The 26,467-nt window shown below is 45.6% G+C and overlaps 1 protein-coding gene across 4 annotated transcripts in view; it reads left to right on the forward strand.

Annotated features, from left to right (window-relative positions):
• DDX6 (DEAD-box helicase 6) overlaps positions 1–26,467 on the forward strand; it is a 143,276-nt gene that overhangs the window by 19,395 nt on the left and 97,414 nt on the right. For all 4 annotated transcript variants that reach the window (XM_030220455.1, XM_030220454.1, XM_030220456.1 and 1 more), the window contains exons 2-6: positions 3,672–4,146; positions 5,927–5,990; positions 12,542–12,646; positions 14,038–14,167; positions 23,338–23,484. In XM_030220455.1, the coding sequence (XP_030076315.1) occupies positions 3,950–4,146; positions 5,927–5,990; positions 12,542–12,646; positions 14,038–14,167; positions 23,338–23,484 (643 nt within the window). In that variant the 5' untranslated portion in view covers positions 3,672–3,949. The remainder of the gene's footprint in view (positions 1–3,671; positions 4,147–5,926; positions 5,991–12,541; positions 12,647–14,037; positions 14,168–23,337; positions 23,485–26,467) is intronic.

Consider the following 26,467-nt stretch of genomic DNA (forward strand, 5'->3'; position numbering starts at 1 on the left):
CTCTCTGATGCATTTCTGGAGTCCCCTTGTCGTTCTCGTCTCAAAGTGGGTGTCCAGGGAACTCTGGAAAGGCTTCTCAACCTCCAGGCTATTTGTCCAGACCCCCCCCCCCCACCCCATCGGAGCTTAGGCAGGGACACTTTTCATTTATTTCATCGTCCCCAAAAAGGAAAGCTCTTTCAGACCCATTTTAGACCCCAAAGTAGTCAATCGGGCACTAATGGTCTCCTCCTTTTGTATGGAAACTCTATGGTCAGTCATAGTAGCGGTCCGGAATGTAGAGTTTTTGACGGCCTTAGATCTCACTGAAGCATGTCGCCACATTCCGATTCACCCCATGCACCAGCGGTTCCTGCTCTTTGCAATTCTCGGCCAGCATTTTCAGTTTTGGGCATTGCCCTTTGGTCTGGCAACAGCTCCATGCACTTTCTCCCTAGTAATGGTAGTGGTTGCAGCAAGCCCTCAGAAGAGACTGAATTCTGGTCCATCCTTATCTGGACGATTGGCTGATCAGAGCACACAGCGAGAGTCTTCAGGTCACAAAGAGAGTGGTCAATTTCCTTCAGTCCCATGGATGGGTAGTGAATGTGCAGACGAGTCGGTTACAGCCATCTAAGTCCTTGGATTTTCTGCGAGTGTGCTTCGACACTCAGAGAAGTTGTGTTTCTCACCCAATACAGGATTCTCAAGTTGCAGATGTTGATTCGTTGGTTTCTGCAGTCTTCGCTCCCGTGTTCGCGGGATTATGTGCAGGTTTTGGGCTCCATGGCGATGACAGTAGAAGCTGTGCCGTGGGCTAGGGTGCACGTGAGACCTCGTCAATGGTCTCTTCTCTCCAGGTGGTTACCGCAGAAGAGAGAATCTAATACATTGAAGAAAAAAAAATCTTTCATCAATTGCACATCTAAAACCTTAATTGCAGGTGCATGTCTAATACATGAAACTAAAAAACATCTTTCTCATCAAATACATTGAAATTAAAAAAACATCTTTCAGACCCCTGCAACAGCTGGTGGTTCTGCCTTAGGATCTTCGTGCAGGCCCTTTGAACCTCTGAAGAAAGTGTTGAAGCACATCACACTGAAGATAGTTTCTAGTGGTACTTTGGCTAGGAGTTTATCAAGAGGTGCAAGCTCTATTGTACTGAGAGCCCTTCCTGGTTATTTCACAGGACTAGGTGAAAATGATGGCTGATTACTTGCTTTCTGGCTAAGGTGGTATCAATTTCACATTGTTCTGTCTTCCAGTGTTTCATCAGACAGAAGGGCCAGAAAGCAAGACCGCTGAATAGGTTGGATGAGAGTTCTTGCACAGTTAAGAGGACAGAGAAGTTGAGACAAATTGGATTGCCTGTTTTGCAAGGACTAGAAAGGGAGAAGTGGCATCTAAAGTGTTGATAGGCTGCTGGATTAAAGAGGCCATAGCTTTGGCGTACATCAGGCAGAGTCATCTGGTATCCACTGCTTTGAAAAGCATTTGCATTAGTTCTCAATCCATTTCTCTGGACACACCCAGCCAGTTGGTTTTTCAGGATATCCATAGTGAACATGTATGAGAGAGATTTTGAATATACTTCCTCCTTGGCATGCATATGCTTTATGGATATCCTGAAAACCTAACTTGAGTATGCCTGGAAGACTGGGTTGAGAAGCATTGTAGAAGCGGGCAAGCTTCATCATGAACGGAACACATCCTGATGCCACCTCAGATTTGTAGAGTGGCATGTTTGGATTCTTTTGTGAGGCATTACAGGCTGGATGTGCAGGTGCATCAGAACGCAGCCTTTGCAGTGAGCATCCTCTTCGCAGGGTTGGCTAGTTTCCTCCCTTGTTAGGTACCATTTTGGCATGTCCCAGGTATCTAGGCTGTTCTGGAGGAGTGGTGAGGAAGGAGAAATTTTGAAGTCTTGACCTGCTTATGTCCTTACCTTGGGATCTTCTAGAGTAGTCCAGAACCCCCCTCCCCCTCCCCCCCCCACAATATTTGGAGAAGAGAACTGGTGAAAGTTTTGTGTTAGAGCTAGAGAATGGGTCCACTAGTTTGAGCACTGCAAAGTTGCAGTTCTGCCAAGTAATGTATTGTTGGTGTCACGAAACACCTAGCCACCCGCCTGGGGTTACCCCAAGGCCACATAGAGGGTCTATCCCCAGCACAGCTCAGGCCCGCCTGTACCTGCCACTTGTTCTCTATACTAACACCCTCCTCCCACCTACTGGGTCATAACTGCCTCTGAGCGAGTCTCCTGCTCTCAAATTATCCCCAGTGATTTCTAGGTTACTTGGACCACACTCCCAGTGGTCCCACAGTTCCCAGAAAGTACTCAGACCCAACACACAAACCACCAGGATTCATCATCAGTCCAGACAGAGGCAATGAACTAAATATTGTTTGTCTTTTAAAATTGAACAGTGGAGCAAAATAGTGCAATTAGTACACAATAACAGGTAACTGAAATATGGATCAATTATAACACTAAACATTTGCATACATCCTAGAAAGTGCCTGGGGAGATCAGGACATATAATTTACCCAGCCTCAGCGAAGAGATCTATTTTTTTTTTTCTCCCGGGCTAAGACTGAAGCAATAGCCAGCAACAGCTGAATTATTTCAAACTCTAGCTAATCAGAGCCCAGTCAACAAGTTTACTGCTCACAGTACTGTAGATTCGCTGAGTGAAACTAAAAGAGAGCATTCACTTTTCTATAACATCTTTAACATAAAACATGCACCACTTGCTGGCCAAACTAGAGAAATGCACTTCAAGGTTTAATAAAGGCAATTTACAGACTTAAAACGCACTGTTCTGTTACAGTTGGATTTTCTGTTTTATTCCTTGCTTTGAAGGGGAAATAGGTGTAACGGTTGTTTTGTTAAGATAATGCTAGCTAACTGTAGGTTGCATAGAACCCTTTATAGGGAATAGCATAAACCATTGGTTCTCAGTCTCCACCTGCTGCTTATATGAATGTGTATTATCTATGCGTCTGGCTTGGTCTGGAGAGACTCAAGGAAAGGAAATTAGCAGGTAAGACCCAAATTCTCCATGTAATTTCCATCATACTGCTGAATAAAAATAGTTTAGTAATTCTTGGTGTCAGTGCATTGGGTAAAAAACCCAAACTTGGGCTCCCGGAAACATGGGCTGACGTTTCATTGGACAGCCTGCCTAGGTCAGGGTCCCATTTGGGAAACCCTGTTGTAACCATTTGGCTTAAAGTTAAATCTTTTGCCTTCTGCCACCCTTATTTATAATTATGCCTCATGAGTTTTGTCATCTTGTTAGTTTTTCTTATCTTGTGGAAAGTCTAAGAATGTGTGATGGTAGTCATCTGCATTTATAATAATCCTTTATACCCAAGTGTGTGTTTCTTGATTTAAAACAACTTCAATCTTCCAAATTTGGTACCCTTTTTGCTTCACTTTGAGAGGTGCATTATAATCAGACTGAGATGCAGGAAAGTTACCAGTAAACCACTGTCCAGTGACACAATGAGTCTGTATGCAAGACTTTGCCCTATGCTTTTATAGCTGTTCTGATTTAGTTCAGGGCTCTCATGGAATCTGTTGTGCAGCTGTTCTTTAATGCAAGAGATTATATATTAGTTTTAAGCCTGGGAAAGTTAACATTTTTAACTCTTCAAATTGACAACCATTTTTTTTGCTATTTCAGGTTGACCTGAATATATTTGGAAATAATTCACTTTTGTTTAGAGGATTTTTTTTTTCCTTTTTAAAAGAAAGTGGTTTTGGTGCATCCAGAGCAGGTGACTTGACTGTTCAAAGACTCGCAAGTACGCTTGCCTGTGCTGCAATAAAAGGACTCATACATTGAGCAAGACTTATCTCTTCATTTTGAAGAGCCTAATAAACTGTTTTTACAGTTTCATTACTGATTTTCAAAGTTTTGAAGTTTAAAATATATGAAAAAGTAAAAGGATACATAAGAGAATGAGCACCACAAGAACCGAAAACCCTGTTATTATGGGTCTGACTAGTCAGAATGGGCAACTGCGAGGCCCTATAAAACCCAGTGGGGGCCCAGGAAGTGGAATACAGACTCAGCAACAGATGAACCAGCTGAAAAATGCCAGCACAATCAATAATGGCACTCAGCAGCAAGCACAGAGTTTGCCCACCACGATAAAGTAAGTGAATCTACTTTGTATACAGAGGTGATTGAGTATATATGTTGCCCATTCAATGATTTTAATTCTGCATAAGTTTGTTGCTAAAATGAAAGTAGTAATCTCTGACTTGTTGAAAGAATATCTGATTAGATGCTGTAAGTTTCTGAGCAACTTACGTTTTGGTGTGGCTTTTTTGTTTTTAATAGCAAGAGCTGTATTTTAATGTCATTACTGGAACCAAGCATTAATGCTGAACTTTGTCCTGGCATCTGTTGAATGAAACTGTCAGGAGTCAGTACTTGCATTTCTATTGGCAACATGAATACTCTGGAAAGCAAAATTGTAGAAAAATGATGTCATTGCACTTGTATTGCACTATAAGAACTTCAAAAACTGATTCCTGGTTAGTTTTCAGCTTCCAATTCAACATGATTTTTTTTACAAAACGGGTTTACTTCTTGGTTGAAGAAAATAGGTTACTTGCCTACAGTCCTTCAAATGGAGGCATTTTGATTGTGATGCTATGTTACCTGAAACATCCATAAGCCACAGAAATGTGGAGTGAAACAGCTAGTGGAAGACATGAAAGCAAATACTACTACTACTACTACTACAAATCATAGGTAGAAGCCTAGATTTTTTTTTCCAGCATTAAAAATTAAACTGTCTTTAGGAACATCAGCAGTTCAGATGAGCGCACTATTGCAGCTTTTATTTGTAACTGCTATATATAAATGTGAACTGAAGTAGTTTGACTTGTAGCTTCCTGGAGAGAGACATTTAAATGTGAAACACCATTTGTAGTGGTATGAGGAGGATAGATTTGAAAGGCTGGTCTATAAAAGATCCCAATTCAGAAAAGCTGCATAAAAATAACTTTGCTGTCACAGTAACAGTCCCTGGTAGAAAGAAAACTGCAAAGACTATGCCAAAAGTAATAGTTCATAAGTGGATAAATGGCTGTGGCTATCCAGCTGGTACATACTCAGGTGCACAGGTTTGAGTTGGCAGTAGTTTAGGAGTTCTGCAAATTAAATGCTACAAGGAAAAGCAGAACTTCTCTCCATTTCATCCACGAGGTAAAGTGTAGTGCAGATGATTTCAACCGCACGATTCATGACATGCCAAGAATGTTAACAGAAGAACGAACAAGTGGGTAGGTCATCTGCCGGTTCCCTCTTGTAGCAATATAAATAGCTCAACAGGCTATTCCATTTAGCTTTATATTTTTGAGTGATGCCGGAATGAAAAGTGCATGGAAGAAGATTAGTTCTCCATGTGAAGGGTGAATGAGGAATGTACTCTTATGTGTATTTTAGTCCTTTTTTTTTTTTTCTAGTAATTGCTCAAAGGAGAGTTAACGTTCGGGTACAGTAGGTATTTCCCTGTCTGAGGGCTCACATTCTAAATGGAATTAGGTTGTTAGTTCTTCCTTTGTTTTGAGTTGTGTTGGAGGTTATGTTAAAACTTATAAAGAGGAGGCCTTTCAAGTCAGATTCAAGTCTTCAGAAGTCTGTTTGCAATTCTCTGTTAACAGCTTCTAGACTTGAATAATATGTGTATATGTGAATGTAACTTGTTGCTGTATTTGTGTTAATGTAATAAAACTTCAAATTAAAATAAAAACGATTCATCCCAGGCTTACTCTAGTAAATATTTAACTGCATATAGACAAGAACCTTAAAGCAAATGCCTGTGTTGATCAAGGTGGGCCTCCTTTTATAGCAGCATTCTTCTAGATGATTTCATTCTGCAAAATATGGAGGAATGATGTACGAGTGGTGCCTTTCTCTTGCAGACCTGGTGACGACTGGAAGAAGACTTTAAAACTCCCTCCAAAGGATCTGAGAATTAAGACTTCAGTAAGAATCTCTCCCACTTAATAAGGGAACATTTAAGTGCATTTTAAATGTAATTGAGAAAACTAGCTGCATGTTAATCTTCTCCTTCCAGAAGAATTAATGGTGGAAATGGGAGCCCAGCAATACATTGTTGCAGTCCATATTGGCCATTTTTTCTTTTTGCATGTATCTTAGAATACCAAGATAAGAACATCTAAGAAAACATCCAGACTGTTAGTGTATTAACGAGTTTCAATGGCAAACCAGTCCTGACTTCCCCCAGAACAGGATCATCTCTCTTTCCTGGTAGTCACTTGTATCTTATGAACAATATCAAAAGGAACCCAGTGATGTGCCTCTATGGAAAATTAACTCTTTCAGATTTCTTAATTCCAAATAATAAATCTTTCCCCTACTTCAACCCCTATTTCCCCATTGTATAGCCAAAATGGGTCTTGTATCTTTTCCCAGTTTTTTCCCCTTGCATCAGCACTGTCAATTTTTCCATGTTTATAAATCTAGCCTTTCTCAGCCATAGATCCATCTTTGTTACTTCCATCATCTTCCAATTGGCTGCAATTACCAACAGCAAAAAGTTACCTGTTTTTTTTTTCTTGGTTAATTTCCTCCTCTGGGGAGTATCTTCATTTTTTAATTCAGTGATTAAATGTTAAGGTGCTGTATAACTTTTATGTATCTGTCCCCAGAACTGAGCAATCCACTGCATTTGTTTAAAATCCCCTCTTCCCTCCATCAAATTTCAGGAATTTCCTGATTAAACTGGCATATCCTCTCCGGTGTCACATGTATCCTAAACATAATTTTATAATGTGGTTGGCGCAAGATACCTTACCTGTATTCTCCCATATCTGCCCATTGCCTCTTGGTCTGCTCACTTTCTAACTCATGACCCTACATTAAAAGATACCAGAATGGCTTTCCAACTTTTCTTTCCTGTATCTCCTTATAGAATGTGGTCAACAATCCCCTGCTTCCATTTTAAATATAAATTTCCTTGTCATCAAGCAGATGAAGCCATTACGTATGGGTTGTGTCCATCAACCAGCAGGGGAAGATAGAGAGCACTCAACTTTTCACAGTGCCTCATGGCCAGCTAGCTCCACTGCCTCTTCAGTATTCTCTGTGTCCCCAAGCAGGGTGACTGCAGCTTCTTCGAGCTCCATCAAAAATCTGCCTGGGGGTGGCTCCTGGCTTGCCAGTTGTTAGCCGGGGTGTTAGAGGCTATAGCAGCTTCACTTAGAAGGCACATAGGTCAGCCCTTTCCCTGCCTTACCCATGCCCCCGTGGATGTGGACATATTAGCTTGCTTTTCCCTGTCCTTTCCCACTCGGTGGATGCAGGCACATTGGTTCGCCTTTCCCTGCCTTTCCCACTTATCTGAGCCTCCGGAGTGATTTTATTTACCTCTTTTGCCTCTGCTTTCCTCACAGCGTTAAAAAATAAATAAATAAAGTCGCGTCGCGCTTTAGCGCAGTGATCTTGGAAAAGAGGTTTTTTTTCTTGAGATTCTTCTGCAGGACCGGAGCTGTGATACTCAGTCTAGTGAGGTAAGAGTGTTTTCTGACTCCTCTGGGGTGGGCCCGCGATCGGGACGTTTTTGGTGCGAACCGCCATTTTTTAATTTTACCGCAGTTTTCGGCGATGGCTGCGGAGACTGTAAAGCGCTGTTCTAAATGTGGCAAGCGGAAATCAGCAGCGGGGCTCTAATTCGTGCTGTACAGACGGTAGAGCCGGTCCGAGCATGGCGAGCGGCGATCTTTTGCGCTCTGAGCTGGCAGCGGACGCCATTTTGGATTTTCCACATGGCGCGGCCTCCGTTGCGACGGAGAGCCCTGAATCCGGGGGGTGGGGGTCCTCTGAGTGAGGCTAATAATAGAGCTGATAGCCCTGGGCAGGATCCGGGCAGTCAGGGAGCGGTTTTCTCTCCTGATTTTGTTTTAATGCTGCATAGGGCATACATGCTTAAAAGAACTCTTCCACAGGGATCTTCAGACACTCTGCCTGCCCCCCGGTTGATCCTGGCCTTTTGGAGTTGGCTTTGCCTGTTTCTTATCCTCCTGATAAACGCAGAAGGGCTAATTCCCCTTCTGAGTATGGCGCACACCCCGCTGAAGCGGTCCTTTGATTTGGCAGGTCTCACTGTTCGGGCGTCTGCATGCAGTTGTTATGCTGCTAGAAGAGCCTGCCTGGCTTGGTTACAGCAGGCAGTGGAACAGCCCGGTGATGGAGCGGAGACCTTATCTGAAGTGGCTCCGCGGATGGAGTCAGCCCTGACCTTTTTGGCTGACGCCCTATGATATGGTCAGAGCTTCGACTAAACAAATGGCTGTAGCAATGGCGGCTCGCCGCACTCTTTGGCTACGACATTGGGCGGCGGATATGGCCTCTAAGCAAAGGTTGGTGAAGTTGCCCTTTCAAGGCCTTCTCCTGTTTGGTGAGGAGCTGGAAAACATTGTTAAAGGCCTGGGGGATTCTAAACCTCAGCGCTTGGCCGAAGATAGGCCGAAGCCTTCCTCTAAGGGTCAGGCGGTCCGCTCCTCTTACAGACCTCGCTTCCATGAAGCTAGAAGGTACCACCCGGGGCGTGCTGCTGGGTTCACTTCTCGTGCCCGCTTTCAGCAGAGAAACTCCTTTCGCTCGGACAAACGTTCAGCAGCTGCCGGTTCAAGGTCTGGAGTTCAGGGGCGACCCTCTCAATGACGGTGCGCCGGCCCCCTCCTCGTTTCCTGTCATCGGAGGAAGACTTTCTTTTTTCGAGGAGTGGGCCAAAATCTCCGCAGATCAGTGGGTCTTGGACCTGATCAGAGACGGATACCGAATAGAATTCGATGCCCCGGTGAGAGACGTGTTTGTGGAGTCCCGATGCGGTTCTGCCGCCAAACGGGTGGCGGTAGAGGAGACTTTGCACAGTCTGTGCCAGATAGGGGCTGTGACCCCGGTGCCTCCCGCCGAACAAGGTCTAAGCAGCTATTCCATTTACTATGTGGTGCCACGAAAAGGCGGGTCTTTTCACCCGATCCTGGACTTAAAAGAGCTAAACAAATCCTTAAGAGTGCGGCATTTTCACATGGAAACCCTGCGCTCCGTCATTGCGGCGGTACAGCCAGGAGAGTTTCTCACGTTTCTGGACCTGAAAGAAGCTTACTTACACATACCAATTTGGCCCCCGCACCAGAAGTTTCTGCGGTTTGCGGTGTTGGGAAAACATTTCCAGTTTTGGGCCTTGCCTTTTGGCCTCACCACAGCTCCCCGAACCTTCTCCAAGGTAATAGTGGTAGTAGCTGCCTTTCTCAGGCGAGAGGGCATCCGGGTTCACCCGTACCTGGACGACTGGCTCAGCAGAGCAGACTCAGAAAAAGAGAGTCATCTAGCTACAGCCAGAGTGGTTTCAGTCCTTCAATCTCTGGGCTGGGTCGTCAATATGGCCAAAAGTTACCTGACCCCCCTCGCAATCTCTAGAATATTTGGGGGCCAGGCTCGACACAGCCTCGGGCTGTGTGTTTCTTCCCGAGCAAAGGCGGTGCAAGCTTCAGAATCAGGTCCGTCTGCTCCTGAGGATGCCCCGCCCGCGAGCTTGGGACATTGTCCAGCTGTTGGGATCGATGACGGCCACCTTGGAAGTGGTGCCGTGGGCGAGAGCGCACCTGAGACCTCTACAGTATTCTCTACTTCAACGATGGTCTCCAGTATCTCAGGATTATCAGTGCAGACTTTCTTGGCTCCCTGCGGCCCGTCTCAGTATGGAGTGGTGGCTCTCGGACAGCATGTTGCAGCGGGGAATGCCGCTGGTGCTCCCCGATTGGTGCCTAGTGGTGACAGATGCCAGCCTGAAGGGCTGGGGCGCACATTGCCAGGGGAAGCATGCCCCCAGGGTCTGTGGACGCCCGATGAGTCGGAGTGGTCTATCAACTGCCTGGAGTTGAAAGTGGTGTTTCTGGCTCTTCTGGCCTTTCAAGTGACCCTGGAAGGATTGGCTGTCCGAGTGATGTCGGACAACACAACAGCAGTGGCCTACATAAATCGACAAGGCGGCACTCAGTGCAGAGCTCTAGCCGCGCAGGCCGAACAAATTTGCCACTGGGCCGAGCTGCATCTACAGTCCCTGTCAGCAGCTCACATTGCAGGTCAGAGCAACGTGCACGTCGACTATCTAAGCAGGCATCAGATCGATCCAGCGGAGTGGGAACTAGCAGACGATGTATTCCTGCAGATATGTGCCAAATGGGGCAAGCCAGTGATGGATCTTATGGCGACCAGTTTCAATGCCAAAGTCCCGTGCTTCTTCAGCAGACGGAGGGATCCTCGCTCTGCCGGGTTGGATGCCTTGGCTCAACCCTGGCCCCTGGGCTTGCTGTATGTCTTCCCTCCGTGGCCCTTGATAGGGCGAGTGCTCCTGCGGATTCGGCTGCATCCAGGAGAAGTGGTGCTCATCGCCCCGGATTGACCCAGGAGGCCTTGGTATGCGGACCTCCGACAGATGCTGTTGGAGGTTCCCTTTCCGTTACCTCTGGTTCCGCACCTGTTGTCACAGGGTCCGGTGGCCATGGAGGACGCCTGCCGCTTTGGTCTTATGGCATGGTGATTGAGAGGGCTCAATTGAGAGATAAAGGCTACTCAAAGTAATTTCCACTCTCCTGCAGGCCTGTAAGGCGCTCCACTTCCGTGGCTTATGCCAGGATTTAGCGCCAGTTTGAAGTCTGGTGTGTTTCAAGAGCGCTTTCTCCGTTGCGGGCTCCTGTCTCGCCGATTCTGGACTTTTTGCAGGATGGTGTACACAAAGGCTTGGCCTATAATTCCCTGCGGGTGCAAGTGGCAGCATTGGCCTCCCTGCGTGGCAAGGTTGAAGGCGTGTCCTTTGCTGCTCATCCAGATGTGGCATGGTTTCTTAGAGGGGTGCTTTGGCTCCGTCCTCCCGTGCGGGCACCTTGTCCAGCTTGGAACCTGGGGTTAGTATTGAAGGCCCTTCAGGGGGCTCCCTTTAAACCGCTTCGGCGTGCTTCAGAGAAAGATTTGACACTGAAGGCCGTCTTTTTAGTGGCCATTACCTCGGCGAGACGGGTGTCAGAGCTCCAGGCGCTGTCCTGTAGAGACCCTTCTGCAATTCTCAGAGTCGGGTCACGGTTCGGACTGTGCCTTCCTTCATGCCTAAGGTGGTTTCAGCGTTTCACCTAAACCAGCCTGTTTTTCTTCCCTCCTTTGTTGAGGAGGAGTTTCCAGATTCTTTTGGGCAGTTGCACCTTTTAGATGTGCGCAGGACTCTGTTGCAGTATCTGCGAATTACAAATTCTTTCAGGACCTCTGATCATCTTTTTGTGCTGTTTGCAGGTCCTCGCAGAGGGTCTTCAGCGTCTAAAGCCACTATTGCCCGTTGGCTCAAAGAAGCATATCTGCTGTCTGGCCGGGCTCCGCCTGAAGCCTTTAAGGCACATTCCACAAAAGCGATTTCCTCTTCCTGGGCGGAAACTGGAGCACTCTCTCTTCATGAGATTTGCAGTGCTGCAACATGGGCTTCTAAGCTCTCCTTTGCCCGACATTACAGGCTGGATGTGGCTGCCAGGAGGGATGCGCGTTTTGGAGCACAGGTGCTAGCGCGTGGTGTGGCTTGTTCCCACCCTATTTAGGGATTGCTTTGTTACATCCCATACGTAATGGCTTCATCTGCTTGATGACAAGGAAGGGAAAATTAGGTTCTTACCATGATTTTCTTTCCTTTAGTCATAGCAGATGAAGCCATGAGCCCTCCCTGTATGATTGTCTGTATTGCAGTGATTCTGATTTTAGGTGCTGTTCTTGTTTCCTGAAGTTATATTCCTTCCTTGGGGAGTCGGAAAACAGTCTTCAGGATTCTTGTTACAGTTATAGGAGGATGAGTTCATTCCCTCCATTTCATGTTTTGGGAGGATGAATTTATTCCCTCCAGGAGGATGCAAGTATTCCCTCCGTTTATACAAAGTGGAGGACGAGTTTATTCCCTCCAGGAGGATGAGTTCATTCCCTCCTTTTTTGAGTTCATGCCCTTGTTAAGGGGCCATTGTTCGCTGTGAGGAAAGTTCATGTTATTCCCATTGCGGTTTGCCATACTGCTTTGGAAGCTTTAAATACTGAAGAGGCAGTGGAGCTAGCTGGCCATGAGGCACTGTGAAAAGTTGAGTGCTCTCTATCTCCCCCTGCTGGTTGATGGACACAACCCATACGTAATGGCTTCATCTGCTACGACTAAAGGAAAGAAAATTATCATGGTAAGAACATAATTTTCCCATTTTTTCCAAGTAGATGCCAACAACCTGTAAATGTTTTATTATTTTGCTCTGCAAGTAATGTTCCACTTGGATCACAGAAAATATTGATGGAGTAGGATTGTTCATAATCACCTCTAGACATCAGCCTCCCATTCATATAGCTTTTTATTTTCTTTCCTTATTTCATTCCTTTTCCCGGGGTGTGTTATGAGGTACAGTAAGTATTTTCCTTGTCTTGTCTTGAGTTCACAATCTATGCTAATACTCTCCCTGATAGTTCTGCTTACAGGATTACTTTTCTTTACTAACCAGGATGTGACCTCCACAAAAGGCAATGAGTTTGAAGATTACTGCTTGAAACGGGAGTTGTTAATGGGAATTTTTGAAATGGGCTGGGAAAAGCCATCTCCAATTCAGGTAGGTCCAGATCTTATCAAACATATAAACGGCGAGTGACCGTACTCACTCGCAAATGCGCAGTAGAGACTTCCCTCTCTGCCCCGCCTCCGCGTTAATACGTGATGACGGGGGCGGGACAGAGAGGGAAGTCTCTACTGGCATGCTGCAGACGTCGGAACCGCTCCCTCTCCCCCCCCCCCCCTCCCCCCCCCCCCCGGAATCGCTGCCGCCCCTCCATCTGGCGCCGAGCACTGTGAACTTACATCACCACGCAGCAGCAGGCACATCAGCAAAGCTGCCGTCAGGCTTCCTTCTCTGCCTTTGTCCCGCCCTCGTCAACGTTACGTCACACGAGGGCGGGACACAGGCAGAGAAGGAAGCCCGCCCTGACGGCAGCTTTGCTGATGTGCCTGCTGCTGCGTGCTGATGTAAGTTTACAGTGCTGCTCGGGCCGGGTGGAGGGGTGGTGGCGGCGACTCCAGGGGAGGCGGGGTGGCGCCGACCTCGGGGCGGGGGGGGGGGCTTGGAACCCCCCCCCCCCCCCCCCCCCCCCATTCCAAAAGTAGCTTCACGGGCTCAACGGCTAGTTGTGTATATTATGATGCTGCACCAGACTGTGGTATCTAAATAGTCTATACTTCCTAACTTGATAGCATGAAGTTCTACAAAAATTCAAAATCATGACTGAAGATTTGCTAAAGTAAGATAATTCCAGGTGGTGTGTTTGAGGAGCAAATCCTTTAGGATGGCCTGGTATGCAAGACTTCAATTTGGATTTAGAGCTTTATTAGAATAAATCTTGTACATAGCCTCAAAAAAAAGACTGGAATTAATATGGTGGTATGTAACATTTCTACTGACCTAATGAGATCTGCCATACTGTGAGGTTTGTGTTAGTGCAGTTTATGTAACATGTGTGTTACCTTTGTTACCTTAGGTATTCTGGTATGTAACGTCCACATTGTGGTTGCATAGTAGTAGTAAAACATCTTGTTTTTCTTTTCAAAATGTTAATATTTTCAAATATTTAAATAACTTTTAAGTATGGCATTAGAATTGTTTCTATTAAAAAAAAATTCTATTAGGAGCAATCCTTTGTTATCCTGTAATGCTTTCCTAACGTCAAGCCATTTTTGGCTGCTTGTCTTGGCGAAGTAAGAAGTTGTATAACTTCATTTTATAAATGTTTTGTGCGTTTTCATACCTCTTTTTTTTTTTTTTTTTTTTTTTTTTTTCTTTACAAAGAAACACATTGCTACTGGTAAAGTAACTTATAGAAATAGTTCCCATTAAGAAGCCATAAATCTCTGCCTAGTAAAGACTTGTACTGCACATTGTCTTCTGTTTGACAGCCTTGGTTGATGTATGTTGCGGGATATTTGCCTAATAATTTCATACTACTTTTTCAGGAGGAGAGTATTCCAATCGCTTTATCTGGTAGGGATATCTTGGCTAGAGCAAAAAATGGAACAGGCAAGAGCGGAGCCTACCTCATTCCCCTACTTGAACGGCTAGATCTAAAGAAAGATAGTATCCAAGGTCAGTTGGAGTTAAAATTAATTGAAAATCTTTTGTCACGGAAGCATGTAAACCAAGCGTACATCTGTTAGGTGGTGGTTCTTTTCTGTTTAATTCTATATAGTGGGGGTGGGGAAGCATAACAAATTCCGGACATATCACTAGTATCTGATGACTGCAAGTTTTATCCTCATAATAGCGCAAGTAAAATAAGAATACACTACTTCAGGAACCAGGGTGTACTGACTTGCAGATTTTGAAAATGCTGGTTATGACTGTGCAGAGTGGTTGGACCATGGTCTCAATTCTCTCCCACTGGAGTTGATTACCTACAACTCCCACCTGGGTAGGTTTCATACTCTGCTGTTTACTCCCATCTCTAGGAGAGGCCAAGGAAAAGAAATCCACACACCCACTGATTTATAAAAAAATAAATAGCAAAGCAAAGGCATTCGGGAGAGAGTTTGGGTCACACTTAATGGCAGTGAGCTCATCCAGAACACTCAACTCCACTCAGGTGCCCTGCCCTTTTATTGAAAAACACGGTCATGGATTAAATGCACAGCAGGTTTACATCACAAATCATGGGACACAAACTCTGAAAAATCATTGGTTAGGTTATGTTCTGCTTACCGGGGGGGGGGGGGGGGGTGTTCATGTGATGCAGTTGTCCTAGTAAGACGCCCTAGAGAGGAGCTCCAGGCTCGTCCCTTTAAATCTACTATAATCGTGCAGAATTTGTCCTTGCACAAGACCCTTTTTAGCTCTTAGACCCCACCGCTTCCAGGGGCAGCTGGGTGAGCTGAATCGACAGGTTATGCCAAGTAAAGGTGCAGTGTGCCATCGACAACTGTCTCACATGAGTTTATCCAAGATGGCGATGACTTCTAATGTCCCGATTGTGACCCTGGATGAGGCGGCAGTAGTGGAAGTAAAACACCTCATGGTGATGGTGGACGACAAATTATCTCAAATCAAGACTGCGCTGCAAGAAGTTAAGGTAGCCTAGATTCTCATAATCGGCGCTTTACACAAATGGAAGAGCACATCATTGCCCAAGAGACTCAAACAGCAGGCTGTGATAACTGCCTACAAATGCTGGAGCAGCAAAATCATAAATTGCAAGAAAGAGTCAAAAGACCAAGAGAATTGTAGCCGTCGTAACAACTTGCGTTTAATAGGTCTTCCGGAGAGTATAAAGGAAGGAGACTCATGTACTTGGCTAGAGGCCTGGCTTCCCACAGTGCTGAATTTTTTGCTGTGTCTACAAATGCTAAGAACTATGAATCCACTTGGAGGACATGGGGCATCCTGGAGCTGTTGGGCGCCACCTCCATACATTGCCTCTCATCTCGGTACCTACTCACAGTGGAGGTACGGAGATTCAGGGGTAGGGGATTGGGGGATCTGTGGCTGCGAGGAGGTAGATTTGTGTGGGAATGCTTGATGTGTGATTGCTATTATTAACGTATATTCATGTCTACGGGCAAGGTACTCATTGGCTTCAATACCACGAGGAAACGCAGTCTATTTAAGGTGGGTGTTTGGGACTGGGAGTTGTCCTAGTTCAAGAAACCCATTTCACACAAAAAGGGGAGCATTTACTTAAACACAGATTACCCACAGGTCTATTGTAGTTCTACGGTGGTGGGATGAAAAAGAGAGGGGCTGTTATCTTAGTACACCGTACTATAGGCTTTCAGGTGGATAAGATTTGGAGGCATTAAATATCACACTTGGGGAAGATGAACTGGAAAGCAATAGGGCCAGTTTTCCTTTTAAGTGGGTCACTACACACTTGGGAGTACCTAGGGATCAAAATCTCCCACTCTTTCTCAGCTCTTTGCCCTAAATTACATTCCCTTGCTTAAAACCATCCAGGAGGACATGAGGAGATGGTCACAGGGCATTTTCTCCTTATTGGGGAAATTTTATTCTTAGACTTTTATACTTATTCCAGGCAATGCCAATCCCAGTTTCCAAGACAACAATTAGGAGCTGGCAGAATGACTTTGAGATTTATAGGAGGGGGACCGGAGATTGCGCATAGCTATGGGAGTATTACTCATAGATTGCTCGGTGGGCTGACAATCCCAGACCTTTATGGGTACAATAGGGCTGCACAGATTGAGATGTGTGAGATTGGAGAGCAGAAGCACTCTTGAAAACCATATGTACAGGTTGAGCAATCTTATACCCAAGGGGGCTTGCTATCTAAGTTACTATGGTCTCGGGTACAGAGGGAGATGAACCTTAGTTCAAACATGGAATCATATGAAACAATATTTCCAACCCACTCCATTGTACTCCACTCTAGCCACTTTAACAGCTCTTTTTCCATTTGCTGTACCTGAACAAGTTGCTGTGCTCGCAAGATGGTGATCCAAGGGTATGTCGTGTATCTCCCAGCTCTTTCAAGGTACAACTCTGGTATTATTTGAGCAGCTTCAGTCAACCCATGGGATATAGGGGAGGGACTTTTTTTTTTTCTTTTACCTACAGTGCAGACGCAGCATTTTGAATGGCTCCTTTAGAAGTGCCCCTGGTAGAGAGTGGAACCATCTGGAGCAGGTATGGGATCAACACACCTTGGCCAAAGGCCTATTATCATCTCTTTATAAAATCTTGAAAGGTCCTGGATTAGTGAAATTGCCTTATGTGTATAAATGGTGAAAGGATATTAATTGTGAGCTTATCATACCCCAGTGGGCTGAGGTAATAAAACATGTAACGCAGAGTAATATTTCTGTAGCAATACAGGAATGTAACTATAAACTTTTAATGTGCTGGTATATCATGCCAGAGCAACTGCATAAGATGGACAGCACGAAAGCTGTCATGTTGATGGTGCTTCTCCATTAGAGGATCATATATGCATATGTGGTGGAATTGTGAGAAGATTCAGCCATTCTGGGAGCAAATAATATAAGTGGCAAATAAATTAGCTGGAATTATAGTGCAACCTACATCTTGCCTATGCTTCCTGTTGGGAATTGAGGATCTGGTGTCCAAAGAAGATAATGACTTGTGTAACAGCAGCCCGAGTGATTGTGGCCATGGATTGGAGAGCAGTTGCCCAACTGGGTCCTCGGCAGTTGGCATTCAAAACTCAGATTCGTCCTGTTGATGGAAAAACTTACTGCTTTAAGGAACAATACACATCAGAAATGTTTGCATTGGGGTATGCAATTACACAGATACCTAGACTTAAGTTTTTACAACTCCTGTAATTTTACATTACTGATATTGCCAAAATGTTCTAGACTTAGTTAATTAGAGGCAGCCACAGGGAGTTTGGGTGGGGGGGGGGGGGGAGGGAGTTCTACTTGTTGGAGGTTTTGTACACTGTATTATCAGAATTTTGTACAAGGTCATTCTTGTATGTGTTGTATTTGCTTCATAATCAAAAAAAAAATTCTCAAAAAAACCCAAGTTATTCTTGCATTCTTTTTTACTTCATCAAAGTTCAACAACCTCACCAATTCCAAGAATAAGGAATTCTGCTTAGAACCAATGACCTTTCAGAGTTTGGAGGTTATTCTGCTTACACTGTTATATATTTTTTCACTTCAGCAAAGTTCAACAACCTCCTCACCAATTAATTCTAAGAATAAGAAACTCTGCTTAGAACTGGCCCACATTATTCACTGCTTAAATCTGCAATGTTCTTAGGGGTCAGGAGTACTAAAGGCTAAGGCAAAGATGTACATAAACAACCTAGTTCCTTGTTCTTTATTTCTGCTTGCAAAGGTTAATTTTGGTACTTTTCAGCTTCTGATACAGTTGTATGGCAAAACTACACATCTTGCTTAACACTTTGCACGACCTAATTCATATCTAATTATTTTATTCTAACATTTAATTCTTAATATTCCCTTCTGAACAGGGGGCACCATTATTTTCATTCTATTCTTAATATTATCCAGGTGGCTGCTGGAAAAATGCAGAAATAATTGGGCTTCTCAGTCTGATTCCTTAGCGTCCCTCTGGACCGTGCCAGGATTGGACTGATGGGTTGTGCACTCCTTCCAGCAGATGGAGATGGTATCGAAGAAATTGGGCTCTGAGGCCGCTCCTGGAGGCTGCTCCTGAGGCTCCCTGGCCAAGACAGCTGCTACTAAAGGGCTAGGGGGTCTTGGGATTTCTAGGAGGACCAGGTTTCGGACAGAGAGTTGGACATGTTTTCCTTAGAAGAGATGATGATCTGGAAGATCGGCAATTGGAGGACCCGGTCTCTTCTGAGCCAGGCATATTCTCCTTTCCCCTGGGAGAAGATATTTTGGTGGTGAGGATCTTCCATAAGAAGGACCTTCAGGAGCTTATTTCTTTAGTGGTCTCCACCCTTCATTTTGAGGAGTAGCAGCCTTTGGTTCCTGAGGGTCTGTAAAGTGAACCTACTGGTCAAGGGCATTAGGTGATCTGGGAAGACCTTTCCTATGCACCAGGACATCAGGGATATTATTTAGGCTCAGTGGGATGTGCTGGATTCTCCCTTCTGTCCTGCCAGGTCTATGGTGTCTTTATTCTGTTCCGCAGGATGACTAGTCCCTTAAGATTCCCGTGGTTGATGTGGTGGTCTCGTCGGTCACTAAGTATAATACAGTCCCTGTCAACGGTGGCACGGCTCTTCGGGATGTCCAGGATCGTAGAGTGGAAGCCCTCTTGAAGTAGCTATGACGTCTCTTCCTTGGCGGTGCAGGTGGCTATCTGTGGTTCCTTGGTAGGTAGTGCTTGCTTCTGCTTGGCTGAAAGTCTTGAACAGGGCCTCGGATGATATGGCTTCCATAGATGCCAAAGTGGCCAAGATTGAGATGGGTTTGGCCTTCTTGGCGGATTCCTTGTATGATTTGTTGAGAGCCTCTTCCAAGCCCATGGTCTTTGGGGTGGCAGCTCATCGTTCCCTTTGGTTGAGAGGTTGGTCTGTGGATGCAGACTCCAAATCTAAGCTGAGTAAATTTCCTTTTAAAGGATCCTTTTTGTTTGGAGACGAGTTGGATAAGTTGGTCCATAGCCCGGGGCTACAAAAGTGCCTTGTCTTCCAGAAGATAGGCCTAGGGCTGCTGGCCGAGGTGCGACGCTTGACAGAGGATGGGGATGTGGTTTTTGCCGTTTTCGGTCTGGTAGGGGGACTCAATCCCAGAGGTCTAGGTTTTTCCAGAGTTCAGTACTTTCGCAGTTCCCGCCGTGGTGGACGAGGGTCCAGGGCCTCTTTTCAGTCCCTTGCCTGTTTGACCCAATGAAGGTGTGCGGGTCCCTCCTCTGAATCTGATGGGAGCACGAGTGTCCCAATTTCTTCAGAGGTGGGCCTAGATTACCACTGCTCAGTGGGTGTTAGAGGTTATTCGAGACGGGTATGCCTTAGAAGTTTGTCGGTCCCTTTCCGATGCCTTTATGGAGTCTCTCAAGGCGAGTGTAGTGTGGGATACTCTACTACGCTTTTGGACCTTCATGCTATTTGTCCCGTGCCTTCCTCAGAAGTCAGACAGGGCCATTATTCCATTTACTTTGTGGTTCCAAAGAAAGAGGGCGCCTTTCGTCCAATTTTAGATCTCAAGGCGGTCAATCGGGCCCTCAGTCTCCAGTTTTTGGATGCAGACCCTTTAGTCTGTAATTGTTGCCGTCAGGTTAGGAAAATTTCTGAAGGCATTAGATCTGATGGAGGCTTATCTACACACTCCAATCAGGCCCCTTCACCAGATGTTTCTTCGATTGTGGTTCTGGGTCACCACTTTTAGTTTCAGGTGCTTCCATTTGGCTTGACTACAGCTCCCTGCACGTTTACCAAGGTGATGATGGTGGTGGCGGCGGTTGCTCTCAGAATGGAGTGCATTCAGGTTCATCCCTACCTAGACAACTGGTTGATCTGGACAATGTCGTATCAGGAGAGTGTACAGGTCATGGCTCGGGTTGTCCAGCTCCTGCAGTGTCCCTCAGCTGGGTGATCACCAAGAGCTGTCTGGTTCCTTCTCAGTCCCTGGAGTATTTGGGAGTGTCCAACACGGCACAAGGTCAAATTTTTATTCCTTCAAACAGAATTCTCAAGTTAGTCGCAGATTCAGGACTGCTTATGCAGGCATGTCCCCTGTGCTCGATAATCTTCAAGTTCTGGGCTCTATGGTGGTGACGATGGAAGTGGTGCCTTGGATCAGGGCACACAGAGCTCTCCAGGCTTCCCTCCTCTCCAGATGGTCTCAAGTGGACTCTCTGTTGAGAGGTTGCCTCCTATGGGCCAGGAACACAGCAGTCTCTACTGGTGGCTGTGTATTTTATTTATTTATTGCATTTGTATCCCACATTTTCCCACCCATTTCCAGGCTCAATGTGTATGAGCAATCTGACCAAGGGGATGCGGCTGGACGTACCCGGATAGTGGTGATGACAGATACCAGCCTCAGGGGCTTGGGGAGCCCACTGCATGGGGAGGTTTGCCCAGGGTCTTTGGACCCCTTAGGAGGCATCCCTTTCGATCAACCTAATGGAAACCAGAGCGATTCGGCTAGCTCTGAAGGCCTTTTGATCCGTGCTGAGCGGTGCGGCGGTTTGCATTCTTTCGGACAATGCAACTGTGACTTATGTCAATCAGCAAGGGGGGGGGGGGGACCAGAAGTCGCCATTTGCAGCAGGAATTGTCGAAACTCTTGGCCTGGCTAGAGTGTTGTCTGTCCGCTCTCTCAGCCTCTCGTAGCGAGAGTGCAGAACGTCCAGGTGGATTTTCTCGGCCGTCACTCCCTCGATCCGGGAGAATGGGCCCTCAGTCTGCAGGTGTTTCAGTTGATAGCGGATCAGTGGAGGACCTCTCTCACGGATCTTTCTGCCACAAGCCTTAACACACAAGGGCATTGCTTCTTCAGTCGCAGAAAGTATGTCAGGGCAGAAGGGACAGATATTCAACAGTGGCCTCTGGGTCTTCTCTGTGCGTTTCATTTGTGGCCTCTCCTGAGTCAACATTCAGAGGATTGAGGCGCATGGGGGTCCTTTGATCCTGGTGTCTCCGGCTTGGCCTCGTAAACCGTGGTACGTAGATCTAATGCGTCTTTGGTCAGCCTCCTGGTCCAGGGTCCAATTACTTATCCAGACCGGACTCAAATTTTCTTACGGCCTGGCTCTTGAAAGGGCTCATCACGGGTCATTTCCACCATGCTCACATCGGGCCGTCGGTCGATGTGTCTGAATTATATTAGGGTGTGGTCTGAGCAAGACATCGCTTCTCTCATAGCTTCCTTGATGGAGATGCTGGATTTTTTGCAGTAGGGCTTTAAGAATTGGCTCTCGCTTCCCTTAAAGTACAAGTGGCGGCGTTATCCTGCTTTCAGGCTAGAGTGCAGGGTTAGTCCCTGTCTAGTCATCCGGACGTGTCACGTTTTTTTGAAGGGAGTCAATCTCCTTCATCCTCCAGCTTGGGACCTAAATTTGGTGCTTTCAGTCCTCACTAGGCCTCCGTTTTAACCATTGTTGTCTTGTTCCCTTAAGGATTTAACTCGACTATATTTCTGATTGCCATAGCTTCGGCTAGGCGAGTGTCGGAATTGCAGGCCTTCTCCTGTAGGTCTCCCTTCTTGGAGTTTCCTAAAGAGTGAGTGGTTTTGCGTCGTGTGCCTTCATTTCTTTCTAAAGAGTTTTTTGTTGTTGTTGTTTTTCATCTCTCCCAGCCGGTGGTTTTGACTGTTTTGGGCTTCTCTGTTTTGGAGCTCTGGATGTGAAGAGGACACTTAAGTATTATCTGAAAGTTAGAGGATTTCAGGTGCTCAAACAATCTTTTTCTGCTCATTGGAGGCTCTTGCAAGGATTTAATGGCTACCAAGCCCACTATTTCTAGGTGACTTAAGGAAATGATAGCTTCCGCTTACCTCCTGGCGGGGAAACTGGTTCCGGAAAAAGTCGAGGCCCACTCTATGAGGGGTCAAGCAGCTTCTTGGTCAGAGAGGTTTTTGGTACTGCTCTTGGACACTTGTAAAGCTGCAACTTGGGCTTCCTTGCATTCTTTCTCTAAGCATTACAGGTGGATGTTCAGTGTCATCGGGAAGTGGTTTTTGGAACTAGGGTTCTCACAGCGGGGTTGCTGGGATCCCCTCCCTGAAGGGTACTGCTTTGTTACTTCCCATCAGTCCAATCCTGGGCTGGTCTGGAGGGACGCTAATGAAGGAGAAATTAGACCTTACCTGCTAATTTGCTTTTCCTTTAGTCCCTCTGGACCGGGCCAGGTCCCTCCCGTGGGCTTAGCACAGTACTTTTTTTTTTTTTTTTTTTTAGTGTGTTGTACCGAAGAGTAGTTCAGATTCGTTACTTTGCCTTTTCGTTTGTTCTTTTGATGGGAGAGTTCCGGGATGGAGCTGCTCTGTTTGTTTCACTTTAACAGAAAAAAAAAAAAAAAAAGAAGAAAAGAAAGCTGATCGTCAAATATCCTTCCCCAGGGCAGGTTGTGTTTGGACTTACGAGACACAAGACTTCCTGTGTCTTTCAAGCACGATATTCTCAGTGCTTTCATGGCTGCTTAGATTCCCAGTGGCACAGAAGGTAGTTCTTTCTCTTTCCTGCTTTTTCTTAAATACTGAATCTAGGGTCACATGGCCAGGGTTCTTATTGGCTCCCAGAGTCATAAGTTCTGACTCCAGCTGCTGGAAGGAGTGCACAACCTATCAGTCCAATCTGGGCCGGTCCAGAGCGACTAAAGGAAAGCAAATTAACAGGTAAGGTCTAATTTCTCCATAGTAGACCGGGAACCTGGAGAGCTAGGTTCAATTCTGTTTCTGATGCAAACAAGTATTTGAGCTTCTTTCGCCTGTTGCCTTAGTTACCCACCTAGACTCTTAAGCCTGCTTGGTCAGGGATGTATCTCTAACTTGTAGTGCTGCTGTTTATAATAGTATGACTGCTGAAATAAGATGACAGCACTTTGACAGAAATCTGTAGTGTGTACTTTGCTTTTAGTTATATCTTTTCTATAATCACAAATTTATTTTGCAATTTTATCTTAACTTCATATTGAACAAATCTATATATTTGTTCTAACATGCTAAAAGTATTTTGAGAGATATGCTTGGGCAGGCAGAAATGGTTAGGATGACTTACAGACTGTTCTGTTTCACATCTGGGTGAATCTTCTCTTTTGCTTTGCTGTATATAGTGTTAACCTGATTCCTTATCTGCCACCATCTACTATGTTTAGGTTTTTTTTTCTTTTAACTTTACAGCAATGGTAATTGTTCCTACTCGAGAGCTCGCCCTACAGGTTAGTCAGATCTGTATCCAAGTAAGCAAGCATATGGGAGGAGTCAAAGTAATGGCAACAACAGGAGGAACCAACCTACGGGATGATATAATGAGGCTGGATGATACAGGTAGGATCATTTCATAGCCTCCCTCACCCCAATTGATTGATATTCTGCGAATGCAGACAATATAGAGAACTATGTACACTGTTTAAAAAAAAAAAAAAAAAAAAACCTATACAAAGCTTGTTTTCTGTATAACTGAGACAACCTTTTCAATAAAATTTGGGATATATAATCCTGAATAAATAGTTAAATACGCAGACAAGTCTGTATGAAAATGTTCTTTTGTGATTTCTCCAATAAAAATTATTGAAACATAATCCTGAATAAATTGCAGTAAGCCTACACTCATTCCAGCCACCTCACCTAAACTTCACTTTACTACCTGTTTTTTTTTTTCGGTTTCAACTGATCGGGCCCTGCTGCTTCCTGACTTGGGATCAGTTATGCCCGTGTTTTTTTTTTTTTGTTTGTTTTTTGCAATTTCTTCAAAACACATTCTATGCTTACCCTCTTCTATCTCTTTCTGGAAATTCTTGCACTATTCTGAGAACCATAACTATATTCCAGAACTTGTGCCTATTGACCTGCAAGTGGAGATAGAGCTGAGGGTCCACACAGGGCTTATAGGAAGTAGTTTTCTATCTCCAGCAGGTGGATGGTCATATCTGGCACAAGCTCTGAGGGGCTGCTCCTGGTCTGGGTGGTGATCTGGCTCCCAGTTGAGCATGGCAGGTGCTTTATTGGTTGAGGCTCATATGTGATGGTGCCAGGTCCTTGTTCTGTGCCCCCCTTCTTTGGGGACATCTTAACTCGGCACTTTTGAATTTGAGAAAAGAAAAATCAAAAGATCTGACTTAGAAAACAGACAGAGTGGACTGGGAAGGTTTTAGTCAGGGCTCCAATTACCTGATGGATTTGCTACTGCTTTGCAGGTTGAACATGGTGCACTTTTTTGTCAGTGGCAGAGAAGCTGAGCTCTTGGTTCTTGAGGCGAGCCAGTTAGCGAGAGTAAGTCTGACCCAGTTCTGGCGATATTAAGCGCACAAGCACAGCCATACTGGGAAAGACCAAGGGTCCATCAAGCCCAGCATCCTGTCTCCAACAGCGACCAATCCAGGCTTCAAAAATCCGGCAACCCCCCCCCCCCCCCCCCCCCCCCCCAAAAAAAAAAAAATAATGTTCAATGGACTTTTCTGTCAGGAATCTGTCCAAACCCCCTTTAAATTCCATAAGGCCAGCTGCTTTCACTACATTCTCTGGCAACGAGTTCGAGTCTAACTACATGCTGTGTAAAGAAAAACTTTCTCCTATTTGTTTTAAATCTACCATATTCTAGCTTCATCTTGTGTCCCCTGGTTTTGTTGTGAAGCTGAAGAGCCCTAATCTTCTCAGACTTTCCTCATAGGGAAGTCGTTCCATTCACTTTATCATTTTCGTCGCCCTTCTCTGCACCTTTTCTAATTCCTTTATATCTTTTTTGAGATGCGGCGACCAGAATTGGACACAATACTCGAGGTGCGGTTGCACCATGTAGTGATACGACGACATTATAACATCCTTGTGTTTTCCATCCCTTTCCTAATAATACTCAACATTGTGTGTGCTTTCTTAGCTGCCACAGCACACTGGGCAGATGTTTTTAACGATTACTCCCAGATCCCTTTTTAGGTCTGTAACTCCTAACGCAGAACCTTGCATGACATAGCTGTAATTCGGGTTCATCACTTTGCACTTGTCAATATTGAACTTCATCTGCCACTTGCACGCCCAATCCTACTACTACTACTATTTAGCATTTCTATAGCGCTACAAGGCGTACGCAGCGCTGCACAAACATAGAAGAAAGACAGTCCCTGCTCAAAGAGCTTACAATCTAATAGACAAAAAATAAAGTAATCAAATCAATTAATGTGAACGGGAAGGAAGAGAGGAGGGTAGGTGGAGGTGAGTAGTTACGAGTCAAAAGCAATGTTAGAGGTGGGCTTTCAGTCTAGATTTAAAGGTGGCCAAGGATGGGGCAAGACGTAGGGGCTCAGGAAGTTTATTCCAGGCATAGGGTGCAGCGAGACAGAAGGCGCGAAGTCTGGAGTTGGCAGTAGTGGAGAAGGGAACAGATGATAAGGATTTATCCATGGAGCGGAGTGCACGGGAAGGGGTGTAGGGAAGGACGAGTGTGGAGAGATACTGGGGAGCAGCAGAGTGAGTACATTTATAGGTTAGTAGAAGTTTGAACAGGATGCGAAAATGGATAGGGAGCCAGTGAAGGGTCTTGAGAAGCGGTAGTATGAGTAAAGCGACCCTGGCGGAAGATGAGACGGGCAGCAGAGTTTTGAACCGACTGGAGAGGGGAGAGGTGACTAAGTGGGAGGCCAGCAAGAAGCAGATTGCAGTAGTCTAAACGAGAGGTGACAAGGGTGTGGATGAGGGATTTGGTAGAGTGCTCGGAAAGAAAGGGGCGGATTTTACGGATGTTGTAAAGAAATAAAACGACAGGTCTTGGCAATCTGCTGGATATGAGCAGAGAAGGAGAGAGGAGTCAAAGATGACCCCAAGGTTTCGAGCTGAGGAGACAGGGAGAATGAGAGCCATCAACAGAAATAGAAAACGGGGGGAGCGGGGAGGTGCGTTTGGGGGGGGGAAATGAGAAGCTCGGTTTTGGTCATATTTAATTTCAGGTGGCGTTGAGACATCCAGACAGCAATGTCAGACAAGCACGCTGAAACTTTGGTTTGGATGCAAGGTGAGATATCAGGGGTAGAAAGGTAGATTTGGGAGTCATCAGCATAGAGATGTTAGGAAAAGCCATGGGATGTGATTAATGAACCAAGGGAAGAAGTGTAGATAGAAAAGAGGAGGGGACCAAGAACAGAACCCTGAGGTACGCCGACAGGCAGAGGGATAGAAGTAGACGAGGATCCACCAGAGTGAACACTAAAGGTGCGGAGGGAGAGGTAGGAAGAGAACCAGGAAAGGACAGAGCCCTGGAATCCAAGTGAGGACAGGGTATTGAGAAGTATGCTGTGATCGACCGTGTCAAAAGCAGCGG

Source organism: Microcaecilia unicolor, chromosome 12, assembly GCF_901765095.1.
Source record: "Microcaecilia unicolor chromosome 12, aMicUni1.1, whole genome shotgun sequence".
NCBI classification, from domain to species: domain Eukaryota; kingdom Metazoa; phylum Chordata; class Amphibia; order Gymnophiona; family Siphonopidae; genus Microcaecilia; species Microcaecilia unicolor.